Here is a 12,889-nt window from a genome sequence, read left to right on the forward strand (position 1 = left end):
AAAGAAGGTTGGAGTGTTCTGAGCTGTTACAAAAATGAAGGAAAGCCTCCTGTCCAATGAGATGGTACAGTGTTCTGCTCTATCTATTCCTCGCTTTCTCCTTTACTCCTTGGAAAACATTCCTCTTCGGCTGGACCAGAAGGATGTAGCACTTGGGGGCAAAGATGCAGCCCAGGAGTCCCACACTGGAGGCCAGGATGGAGAAGACCTCCACAGCCACCATGACCTTCCCCTTGGTGCTATTATACACGGGAATGAAGGTCACCCACACACTACAGAACACCAGCATGCTGAACGTCAAGTGTTTGGCTTCATTGAACGTATCAGGCAGACTCCTGGCCAAGAAAGCCACTGAGAAGCTGCCCAGAGCCAGGGACCCCAGGTATCCCAGCACGAGGTAGAAGAGAGTGGCAGAGCCCTTGTTGCACAGGACCAGGAGCTGCTGAGGCTCAGCATGTGTGTCTGTGTCAATGAAGGGAGGACACGTTCCCAGCCAGATTCCACAGAGCATCACTTGGAGGAGGGAGCAGATGGGAATGACGGAGTTAGGTGCCCCGGACACCAACCACTGCCTCATCCTCTTCCCCGGTGCCGTGGCCTTGAACGCCAGGACCACGGTGATGGTTTTAGCCAAGATGGTGGACACAGCCACTGTGAACACGATGGCAAACGTGGTCTGCTGGAGGATGCAGGTGGCTGTGTTGGGACGGCCAAGGAAAAGCAGGGAGCAGAGGAAGCACAGACAGAGGGAGGCGAGCAGGGTGTAGCTGAGGTTGCGGTTATTGGCCTTGACTAGGGGAGTGTTTCTGTGCTTCACAAACAGCCCGAGTACCAGAGCAGTGAGCACAGAGAAGCAAAGAGCCACCCCGGCCAGTGCTGCTCCTAACGGGTCTTCATAGGCCAGGAACACCACGACCTTGGGCAGGCACCGATCTCGTGCAGGATTTGGGTACTGGTCGTCTAGACAGCGCACACACTGCTCCACATCTGGTGAGACAGGCAGGGCATTATTTGGCTGGCAGTGATTGTCTGTATTCACTCATCCCAGTCATGGAAAATGTTCCTCTCTAGCAGTGTTGCCATAATTAGACGGCTACCCGAAGAATATTACATGGAGTATAATTTCTAGCTGATTTCTGACCTCCTCTCTTTTTCTCCCTCTTTTCTCTTTCTCACTCTCTCTCCCAACAAAAATCAATAATGCATCAAATGCTGTGCTGTTGTGGTAGTCATAAGCCCAATTAAATTTTAGATTACATTTTACAAACTACAGACAATTTGAATTCTGTACCTGTCTCATTAGAAATCTCATTCTCTGGACAAGGGGTACAGTCATAGCAACAGGCAGCCTGTCCCTCCTTGTGGGTTTTCCGGAATCCTGGGCCACAGCTCTCACTGCACACAGAATGGGGAATCTAAAACAAATCAGAGTAGGCTTGAGAAGTGTCTTGATGGTCATCTGATTCTGTTTCCACTGTGCTTTTTCAGAATGTCCTGTTGGACAAGAAATCGGCACACTCCATTTGTGGCCTGGGCACTCTGTTTGATAAGGTGACACTCAGTTATCCACAGGGAAACATTTTCTTGGCCATTCAGTGGAAATCACCAGAGTAAGGAAAATGGCAGTGCAGAAGGGAAGTTAGCATGCACTTGTGTACTGCTCTGCCATGCTCTCAGGACCTGCAGAATTCCCAGCATGGAGCTCTGTACTGAGATCTCTCTGTAAGCACAAACTGGAAAAGTGTTTTGCAAAAGACTTATTTATTTGGAAAAATGTTTTTGGAAAAGACTTACTAATTTCTTTGAAAGGCACAGGTAGAGAGAGAGATAGAAAGAGAGAGAGAGGGACAGAGAGAGAGGGAGAGAGAGAGAGAGAGAAATTTCCATATTCTGGTTCACACCCCAAACATTTGCAATGGTCAGAGCTGATTTGATCCAAATCCAGGAGCCAGAGCTTCTTCCAGATCTCCCACAAAGATCAGGTGCGCAAACACTTGGGCCATCTTCTGCTGTGTGCCCAGGTGCCTTATCAGGGAGCTGGATTGGAAATGGAGCAGCAGGGACTTGAACTGACTCCCATATGGAATGCCTGTGCTGCAGGTAGCACCTATACCCTCTATGCTACAGTGCCAGCCACAGACCTGGCATTTCAACTGCACAACCAACCTCTTTAAACTCCACATTCCACTCTATCATCTCCTCAGATATGGAAAGACGGTGACCATGTGGAGCCCGTGGTGAAAACTTTCCAACCTTCACCTGGAGTTGAAGGCCTTGAGGGAAATTCCAGTAGTTGAGAATGTCATAGTCTTTCCTAGAAACTCGTTGCTGATCCAGATTCACTTCATCACCAACACTGTTGTTAAATTTGATGGTCTTCAGAAAGGAGTTAAGCTTAAAAAAAAAAGAAGCACACTTACATAACAATGTTCTCAATTTAGATAGAGGAATATTTGATTAGAGTCTTACTATTTTAGCTCATCAGAATTATTGCTTTAGATTGTTTCTGCTTAAAAATTATTAAATTTATAATTTTTCAAAGGAGATCATACATTTATAGCACATGGTTAAGGAGACTACATATAAAGTACAATATATACTGCATATTTGTGTCTCATTGTCTATTTTTTTTTTTTTTTTTTTATTTTTTTTTTTTTTTATTTAATGAATATAAATTTCCAAAGTATAGTTTATGGGTTACAATGGCTTCCCCCCTCGCATAACTTCCCTCCCGCCCGCAACCCTCCCCCCTCCCGCTCCCCCTCTCCCTCCATTCGTGTAAGGATTCATTTTCAATTCTCTTTATATACAGAAGATCAGTTTAGTATACATTAGGTAAAGATTTCAACATTTTGCCCACATAGCAACATCAAGTGAAAAAACTACCATTGGATTACTAATTATAGCATTAAATCGCAATGTACAGCACATTAAAGACAGAGATCCTACAAAAATTTTTTTCAAATTAATTAATTTTCTATGCCATTTCCATTTTAACACCAGGTTGTTTTTTTTTTTTTCCTTCCTTTTTTTTTTTTTTCGTTTCCAATTCTCTTTATATACAGAAGATCACTTCAGTCTATAATTAGCAAAGACCTCATCAGTCTGCGCCCACACAGAAACGCAAAGTATAAAAATACTGTTTCAGTACCAGTCATAGCATCACTTGGCTTTAAACGACACATTAGGGACAGATCCCACATGGGGTGTAAGTACACAGTGACTCCTGTTGCTGACTTAACAATTTGACACTCCTGTTCATGGCGTCAGTAATCTCCCTAGGCTCTAGTCATGAGTTGCCAGGGCTATGGAAGCCTTTAGAGTTCGCTGACTTTGATCTTATTCCGATAGGGTCATAGTCAAAGTGGAGGTTCTCTCCTCCCTTCGGAGAAGGGTACCTCCTTCTTTGATGGCCCCGTTCTTTCCACTGGGATCTCACTCACAGAGATCATTCATTTAGGTCTTTTTTTTTTTTTTTCCATGGTATCTTGGCTTTCCATGCCTGCTATGCTCTCATGGGCTCTTCAGCCAGATCTGAATGCCTTGAGGGCTGATTCTGAGGCCAGAGTGTTGTTTAGGACATCTGCCATCCTATGAGTCTGCTGTGTATCCCACTTCCCATGTTGGATCTTTCTCTCCCTTTTTGATTCTATCAGTTAGTATTAGCAGATACTTGTCTTGTTTGTGTGATCTCTTTGACTCTTAGGGCTATCAGAGCTATCAATTGTGAGCTGAAATTGATCACTTGGACTAGTGCGATGGCTTTGGTACATGCCATCCTGATGGGATTGTGTTGGAATCCCCTGGCACATTTCCAACTCCACCATTTGCGGCCAGTCCGATTGAGCATGTTCCAAATTGTTCCTCTCCTCCCTCTCTTTTTCCACTCTTAGATTTAACAGGGATCTCTTTTCAGTTAAATTTAAACACCTAAGAATAATTGTGTGTTAATTACTGAGTTCAACCAACAGTACTAGAACAACAACAATAACAGCAAATACCAAAAAGGATAAAATATTACATTGTACATCTAAAGTCAGGACAGGAGCTGATCAGTTCATTGTTGCTTATAGTGTTCATTTAATAGGTTTCCCCTTTGGCGCTCAGTTGTCACCGATCAGGGAAAACAAATGATATTTTTCTCTTTGGGACTGGCTTAATTCACTCAGCATGATGTTTTCCAGATTGCTCCATCTTGTTGCAAATGACTGGGTTTCGTTGTTTCTTACTGCTGCATAGTATTCTATGGAGTACATGTCCCATAATTTCTTTATCCAATCTACTGTTGATGGGCATTTGGGTTGGTTCCAGGTCTTAGCTATTGTGAATTGAGCTGCAATAAACATTAATGTGCAGATGGCTTTTTTATTAGCCAAATTAATTTCCTTTGGGTAAATTCCAAGGAGTGGGATGGCTGGGTTGTTGTGTCTCATTGTCTATTGCAATACACAGTGTGATAGTGAAAATAGCACAGAATTAAAGTGATCCCTAACCTTTCTATATTGACATCCTGAATTCCTAGAACTTCAGAATTGTGATTGTCTCTGCAAACTGGCTTTTTGTGGAGAAATTGAAGTAAAAATGTTGTCAGTGTGGGGGTTCTGTATGCAGTGTGGCTGGCCTCCTCAGAGGAAGAGGAAGTCTGGACACAGGGCACACACAGGGAAGACCCGATGAAGACACAGGGGTAGCATAGCCATCTGTAAGTCGAGGAGGCAGACGTGAGAAGAAATCAACCTACCAGGCAACTTGGTCATAGATTTCAGCCACCGGGACCGCAAGACAGGAATTTTTGTTCTTTAAACTGCTTAGTATATGCTACCCATTAATATGATGGCTATATAAGGAATTCAGAAGCATCTCTGTAATAAAGTCAAGTATGTCATCACCCACTAACTTAGTGTTTGGGTTGCCTTCTCTACAAATTTAGGTCATCACATTTACTGCTTAAAACACTTGCAGAATTCCTTAAGGCCAGTTTTGGTTTTCAGCCTTTTTGATGCCTGGAAAATGTTGCCATGAACAGACTAGCTTTCCACCTTCTGTAATGCCATTCAGTGTAAAATTGCTCAGTGCTAGAAGAGCTATAGATGTGGCACACTGAAAATGCCAGGGAATAACGGCCACACGTGCTGCGTACTTTGTAACAACAGAGCTCGCTGTCATTCCCATCAAACCCCAAAGCAATTCACCACATAGCTAAGTATCAGCACAGCCTCTGTGCTGTGGCAGGTCCACAAGGAATGGGGGAAAAATGCCCAGACAAGATGTAGTACCTGCCAGGGGTACACCGTCAACCCATCTCCATTCCTCACTGGCTGCACCTCTACCCGCTGAAGAAGCATTTCATGAAGGGTGTGGGCCACAGCATGCACGGCGTTGTAGATGTGGTAACTCCCTTCAGACATGCTCATGTCAAAGACGTGCACTGGCAGATCCTCCAGAGAGGCATTCGCTGGACAGGCCTTGAACATATCAGAGTCGGACTTTGAAATCGAGCAGAGGAAATAGATAGACCAAAATTTACTGAGATAAAAGTTTTCTGGGTACTTAGAAGGAGTCACTGTCTTGAGAAAATGCTTGAAACCAGGGATTTCATCGTGGGAGTGTGAAAAACTCAAAGTCCCATGGAATGTGTCCATCATGATCTCATCCTCACTGGTGATGAAATCCCATTGCGATGTCGTGATCCACACTTTCCAAGTCACCAGGATCCCGTGTCTCGAGAAACTCAGGCTCATTAATGAGTTCGTGTCACCGTAAATGACCACCACGTTTGCAGTTGATTCTAGGATTCTGAAGTGGTAGTGCCAATCAAGTGATGCATACGTCCTGCCCATGACAGAGAGCATTTCCACAAAGGCCACACAGACCTCGTTCTTGTTCATTTTGTCTCTTATATCCCACAGGAATTGAATGCCCCTGGTGTCCTCAGAGATGACCAACCCCACCCAGGTCCAGTGGAAATGCAGCATCAAGGACACCATGCCCAGGGCCACAGATGATTCCCTGGGAACCATCTGGTAGGTAAACTGATGATTTTCTCCCAGAATTTGATCAAAAGGGCCATAGGTGAGCTAGAGTGAGAATGAAGATGTGATATCAAATGAGTTCTGTGGAAGCAAGACCTCGGAATGTATGCAGGGAAGCACCACACTGCATGCACACCCTTAGCTCTGAGAAGATTTCATTCAGTTACTGCAGGATGTTCATTCGAGAAAGTGTTGGAAGTCAGTTAACAGGACTTCACTCTCCCTGCGAGGGTTCTCTGGAAGACTGAGAGAATTTTGCAGCTCAGCACTTCAAGGTATGGCAGTGCATAGCCAATTATTTCTTGCTTCATTTACTCATCTCCTCGTCTCCACCAGGAAAGTTGTGGTGGGGCAGCCATATGTGTGCCTATTCCATTCCTGGCTGCTCCACATCTGAACCATATCCCTATTAATGTGCCTGCAAAAGCAGGGAAGATGGCCCAAGTCCTTGGGTCCCTGCCAACCACAAGGGAGACCCAGCAGAAGCTCCTGGCTCCTGGATTCAGCAAGCCCACACCCTGGCTGATGCAGCCTTTTGGGAAGTGAACCAGCAGATGAACATATGAAAGAATCTCTCTCTCTCTCTCTCTCTCTCTCTCTCTCTCTCTCTCTCTCTCTCTCTCTCCTTCTCTCTATGTCTGCCTTTCAAATAAATTAATCTTAAAATAGGAAAAGTCAAATGAAGACACACACACTAACATACACAGTTATATTCTGGAGCTATGAAAACACATAAATCCATTCACTTCTTATACTCTTGAAGCCACCTAAGAAGGCACCTGAAGAGGAAAGATATTTTTCTCCGCTTACCTGAGGGAATTTGTAGAGTTCCAACAGCGTCCCTATCTGTGCTGAAATCGCCCCTGTGTTTCCTGTAATGGCTGCCACAGACTTGCTCTTCCTCACACAGGTGTAATTAGGAATGGCCTTGCCCACTGCAGACAACCAGGTCAGGGTGCTCTCCAGGGTCTTCCATTCACTATGGATGGCGTTGTAGAGATCGAATCCCAGGGACACGTTGGGTAACAGGTGTGGGTTCCTGTTGACCTCTTCAATGGCAAATATAAAGGCCAGAAGATACTGGTAACTTTTAGGTTGTAACCTGCAAGGAGGGCATACCCAGGCCTCACAAACTAGTTCATAACATGTTTTTGAAAACATGTCCTGTACACGAAACATAATCATTCCAAGAAAATCAAATCAGTGTTGAGGGCATTGTGGACAATAATTAAAACTAATAAAAAGGGAAATGTCTTTACCAGATGCACTACGATAATTATGGAGAGAATATTTGATGTCCTCTGATCCTTACATTAAAGATAATGTGTCAGTGGAATTAATTCAAAAAGTGCAATTAAACTGACCCATAAAACAGCCTTCAAAATACTTCTTTTCCTTTTGAAAACACTAAGCAAATTTGGCCTAGATGGAACACTCCTCAACTTGATTAGGCAATTTATGACAAACCCATGTCCAGCATCCTATTGAATGGGGAAAAACTGGAAGCTTTCCCACTGAGATCTGGGTCCAGACAAGGATGCCCACTCTCTCCATTACTATTCAATATAGTCCTGGAAGTTTTAGGTAGAGAAATGAGGCAAAAAAAAGGGATTCTGATCGGTAAGGATGAAGTGAATAATTCCTTATTTCCACATGATAGGATTATACATATAGGGGAACAAAAATCTCTACTAGGAGAATCTAGAACTCATAAAAGAGTTGGTAAAATAGCAGTATCTATATATACACAAAAAACAACAGCCTTTTACACAGAGACAATACCATGGCTAAGAAAGAACTTCTAAGATCCATTACATTCACAAAAGCTATAAAAAATTAAATCCTTGGGATAAATTTAACCAAGGAACTCAAAGATATCTAATGAGAATTACTAAACTCCAAAAAAGAAATAGAAGGAGATTTAAAAAATTGAAAAACTTCCATGTTCATAGATTGGAAAAATAAATGTCATCAAAATGTCCATTTCTCCAAAAATTATTTTCAGATTGAATGCTATACCATCAAAATATCAATAACATTCTTCTCAGATCTAGAAAAAAATTTGCTGAAATTCATTTGGAAATATAAGAGGCCTAGGATAACTAAAGCAATCTTATAGAACAAAAAGCCATTCAAAATGGTTAAAAGATCTAAATCTAGGTCCCTACACCATCAAATTACTAGAGAGCATTGAAGAAACCCTTCAAGACATTGGCATAGGTGCAGAGTTCCTGGAAATGACCCAAGAGGCACAGGCAATAAAATCCAAAATTAACATGTGTGATTATATCAAACTGAGAAGCTTCTGTAGAGCGAAAGAAACAGTCAGGAAAGGAAAGAGGCAACCAACAGAATGGGGGAAATTATTTGCAAACCATGCAACTGATAATTGATTAATAACCAAAATATATAAAGCAATCAAAAAACTCAGCAATAGTAAAGCAAATAACCCAGTCAAGAAGTGGGCAAAGGACTCACATAGACATTTCTCAACAAAAAAAAATCCAAATGGCCTACAGACATATGAAAAATGAACAACATCACTAGCCATCAGGGAGATGCAAACCAAAAGCACAATGAGGTTTCATCTCACCCCAGTAAGAACAGCTTTCATACAGAAATCAACAAACAACAAATGCTGATGAGGATGTAGGGAACGGTACATTCATCCAATGTTGGTGGGAATGCAAACTTCTAAAGCCAATATGGAGACAGTTTGGCAATACTTCAGAAATTCGAATATAGCCCTACCATACCACCCAGCCACCCCACTCCTCAAAATTTACCCAAAGGAAATGAAATTGGCCAATAATAGAGTCCTCTGCACCTCTATGTTTGTTGCAGCTCAATTCACTATAGACAGGAAATGGAGTCAACCTAAATGCCATCATGTATCAGGGATACATTCAAATGCCAGGGCTACATGACTGACACACACTTAATTAAATACAAAAGAGAAGAAATTCAAGTCACCAGCACTCTGAGAGCAGCCACATGGAGGGAATAAGGAACAGCTAGGATGGAAAGAATGGGCCATCAAAGAAGGATGTACCTTTCTCTGAAGGGAGGAGAGAACTTCCACTTTGACTATGGCCTCATCTAAATAAGATCGGATTTGGCAAACTCAAAAGGCTTCCATGTCCTTGGAAGCTCGTCACAATAGCCTTGGGTGATTACTGACATCATAAATAAGAGTGTCAATTGTTAAATGAACAACAGAAGTCACTGTGCACATACTCCCCATGTATGATCTCTGCCCTTAATGTGTTGTACTATGTGAATTAACGGTATATGTAGTAATTTATACTTTGTGTGTCTGTGTGAGTGCAATGTTGAAATCTTTACTTAATATATACTAAATTGATCTTCTGTATATAAAGATAATTGAAAATGAATCTTGATGTGAATGGGATGGGAGAGGGAGAGGAAGGTGGGAGGGTAGTTATGGGAGAAAAAGCCCCTATAATCCTAAAGTTGTACGTTGGAAATTTATATTTATTAAATAAAGTTTAAAAAAAGAAACAGCTAGGGGAGCAGTGCTGTGTCCTAGCAGGACTTCCAGACACTGCAGGTACACAGACCTCTGGCAGGAAGTGTGTAAATGGATTCCAGAGCTTCACAGCTCTAAGGACCTTAGCAGGCGTCTGTTCCTGCTAGTTGCATGATCTCAGAGGTTGGTCTCTGTGCTAGGTGAGAGCACTGACCACTGGTGAGAAGGGAACTCTGACAATTGCATGATACCCAATGGAAGGGAACTTTTGCTCCAGGCTCTTCTGCTATCCTATCAGCTGAAGTCTGGCATTTTGTTCTTGACTTGACACCATTTCAGGGATAACCATCAAAGTGAGGCTACAGTTCAAATGACAGGATCTGAATCTCTCTTTATTTATACCCCTTCATGGGGGAAAGTAAGAACTGTGGGCACGGACTCCAGGCTAAGGAAAGAGGGTTGCATGAATAGAAGTTAGATAGAACCAAAGCAAGAGGAGTTATTCTCCCTTCACCTTTGTGGAGCCCAAGGCTACTGGGAGCAGCCACAATATTTAAACTTAGCAATGTAGTCCATAAGGGCAGGAAAGGTGCATGTACATTCATGGTATTTTCTGACCTACAGCACTGTGTCTTTTGACAAAATCATCTGGAGATAAGTAGAGTTGGGTTTTCTAAAATAAAATAATGGATAAGAAACTTACCTGTCGAAATACAGTTCTTTCAATGCCTTTGGTTTGATAGGGAACTCATAGAGATCTGCATGATGATGAAAAAAATAAAGTGGGAAAAACCCTCCAACAATCAGATCCCCGTCCTTGAGCAGGCTGGGCTTCATGCAGTTAAAGCAGGAGAGCATCTCTAAGCTGCCCAGAGAGAGTGGGAATTGCAGGAGCAGAAGAAGGAAAGGACCAGCCAGCATGCCCAACTTGTCTTTAGAGACCACAGCCAGAGATGCAGGCATGTGGTCAAGCAGGTGCAGGTGGAGCTCACGTTAACTACCCTGGGCTGGGATGAAGCAGCAGGTGCCCAACACACAGCTGTAGATACAGAGAGCAATGTGTGTCAGACCATTATCCAGGCTGGGCAGTCCTGAGTACAGGATGTAGGAGTATTTAAGACATGAATATTTCTTAGCACCTTAATGGCACTTGGATATTAGGTAGTCATCTTGCAAACTTCCACCAGCTAAGAGACCATGGGACCATGTTTGCCCTGAGGTCATGCATCTGCGTCTTGGTTCTCAGTGAAAAACACAAGTGAAAAAATATGTTTGGTGTTTGCCATACCATGTCTTCCTGTGTCAATGTCATTAGACCCTTGGGCATCAAGACTTGAGGACTGTGGCTCCCCTGAGCCAGAGGCTGTTTGGCCATGTTGTGTCCTTAAAAGGTCCAAACCATGTTTTGGTTTTGAAGGGTCTTGAGTAAAGTGAGAGGGCTGGAGGCCTCCAAGCTCAGCAGAGAACTCAGCATCCCACTCTCTGGGTCAAGGTTAAGGGCATGTGTGAGCCAAGGCTGGCCTCACACCCAAAGTGTCTCAGTCTACTCTGGTCACTACAAGAAAATACCAGGAGACAGGAAGCTTAGAAAGGCAGAGAGTTATTGCCACCTGTTCTAGAGACTTGATTGCTGGGAGCCGTTGTGCCCCATGCGGGCTGGAGCCTGGATTCACTGATGGTGCCATCTCACTGTGCCCGCACTCGGTGGTAAGGGTCACAAGCTCCCAGAAGCCTGAATTTTCAGGGCAAGACCCTCACTCACGACCTAATCAGGACTTCTACCAGTATATGCAAGTTAGGATTTTTACATATGAGTTTGAGGGACACAATCATTTAGACAATAGTACAAGATGCATTGCAGTCCCACAGAAATCCACTTCGTTTCTGTTCCCAGAGCTGCTGTGTTGATGTAAGGAAATGGGCTTCCAATAGGCCATGGTCAGTTAGGAGAGAAACATAATTTTCTCTTCATTTTCTTTTAACTTTCTGTGTCCTTGACATTGCTTATAAAGAAAGTGTTGGCTGTAAACACACCATTTTGTCAGCTGGGTGATCTTTATGTTGTGTGTGCCGTTGTAGTTTCCATGGCTGGAATATTTCTCTGAGTGTCACAGTATGAGCACATGTTCATCTAACACTCACTGGTGTTAACTTTGATGCCTGTGACAAGGTGCTGTCCCATTTCTCTATCTATTTCTTTCATTTTCTATTATTTCATAATTTTTCCCTGGCAATACATAGTCAGTCTATGAGGAGGCCATTGAAGAGATCTAACCATCCTACCATTCATCAAAGATCTAAGACCACATTTTTGTAAAGATTTTATTTATTTTATATGAGAGGTAGATTTACAGACAGTGAGAGAGAGGAGGAGGAGGACCACACTGTTGTATGTTGGCTTCCATTCTGCCCTTAGTTTTTCCTTAGTCTGCTGATGACCACTGGATATTAAGGCAGATGTTTCCAGTCTTAATAAGCTGCGTGTCAGACCATGGAGCAGGACACTCAGTTCCTGAATGAAATGTAATGTCTTGTAGTCTTCCTAGATATCCTGGAATTGCTCAGTTATAACATAGAATAACATTTGTGACACCTTTAAGACTTCTCTGATTTCATTTAGAATCCCCGCTCTGTGTGCAGTGAGAGCTGTGGCCCAGGATTCGGGAAAACTCACCAGGAGGGACAGGCTGCCTGTTGCTTTGACTGCATCCCTTGTCCAGAGAATGAGATTTCTAATGAGACAGGTACAGAATAAAAAGATTTCATTTGGGTTAACTTGAGCTCAAATTTAATGAAGCTTGGGGCTACCACATTGGACCTGAAAACCTTAAATACAGTGTTGTTTTCTGGTTGCAAGTCTTGTGGCACAAGAACTTGGAGTAGGCTATGTGCTGTTGCCTTTGGTTTCTCTCTGCCCTGCGACAACCTTGTGCCCTTGTCTCCTCTCGGTCATGTTGGACGTGTGAAGAACACGAATGACTGCTAAATCCAGCCTGTTCATCCCCTTTGATTGTCCCTCCCCCCACCATGACATTTTCAGACAGCCAGGTATAATTACTCCTGATTCTGTTCATTTATGTCCTTTTTTCAACCAGTCTACTTGGCCTCAGTCACAATTTCCCTTACAACAGATTTCCATAGTTCACAGAGAATACAGGTATATTTATGATAATGGGAAAATACTGCTTAATCTGCTCATTATTATGCTATTACAGTTTATAACGTAGGGATTTTCCTTTGGAGGTATGGAAAAATATCCCATTCTTCATTCTCTCTTCAGAGAACAAACAAGTAAGGAAAAAGAGAGGGGCTGGCACTGTGGTACAGCATGTTAAAACCCTGGCCTGAAGTGCCGGCATCCCATGTG

At 43.0% G+C, this 12,889-nt stretch overlaps 1 protein-coding gene across 1 annotated transcript; it reads right to left on the reverse strand.

Moving 5' to 3' along the window:
* Positions 1–79: 79 nt before the first annotated feature.
* Positions 80–6,035, reverse strand: LOC133748660 (vomeronasal type-2 receptor 116-like). Its single transcript, XM_062177592.1, has 4 exons — positions 5,277–6,035; positions 2,167–2,394; positions 1,292–1,415; positions 80–987 (listed from the first exon to the last, which is right to left on the reverse strand). Exons 1-4 carry the CDS (start codon positions 6,018–6,020, stop codon positions 80–82), a joined length of 2,004 nt encoding a protein of 667 aa, XP_062033576.1. The 5' UTR covers positions 6,021–6,035.
* Positions 6,036–12,889: the final 6,854 nt, after the last annotated feature.

This window comes from Lepus europaeus, chromosome 19, assembly GCF_033115175.1.
Source record: "Lepus europaeus isolate LE1 chromosome 19, mLepTim1.pri, whole genome shotgun sequence".
Taxonomy (NCBI): domain Eukaryota; kingdom Metazoa; phylum Chordata; class Mammalia; order Lagomorpha; family Leporidae; genus Lepus; species Lepus europaeus.

Bases quoted from the DNA above. Each gene is read 5' to 3' on its own strand.
- LOC133748660 (XM_062177592.1), bottom strand. From the start codon at position 6,020: ATGGTTCCCAGGGAATCATCTGTGGCCCTGGGCATGGTGTCCTTGATG. The intron at 2,395-5,276 runs GTACTACATCTT...TTTTTTTTTAAG, and splicing joins TGACGGTGTACCCCTGGCAG to CTTAACTCCTTTCTGAAGAC. The intron at 1,416-2,166 runs GTTGGTTGTGCA...GATTTGTTTTAG, and splicing joins GGAATGTGGAGTTTAAAGAG to ATTCCCCATTCTGTGTGCAG.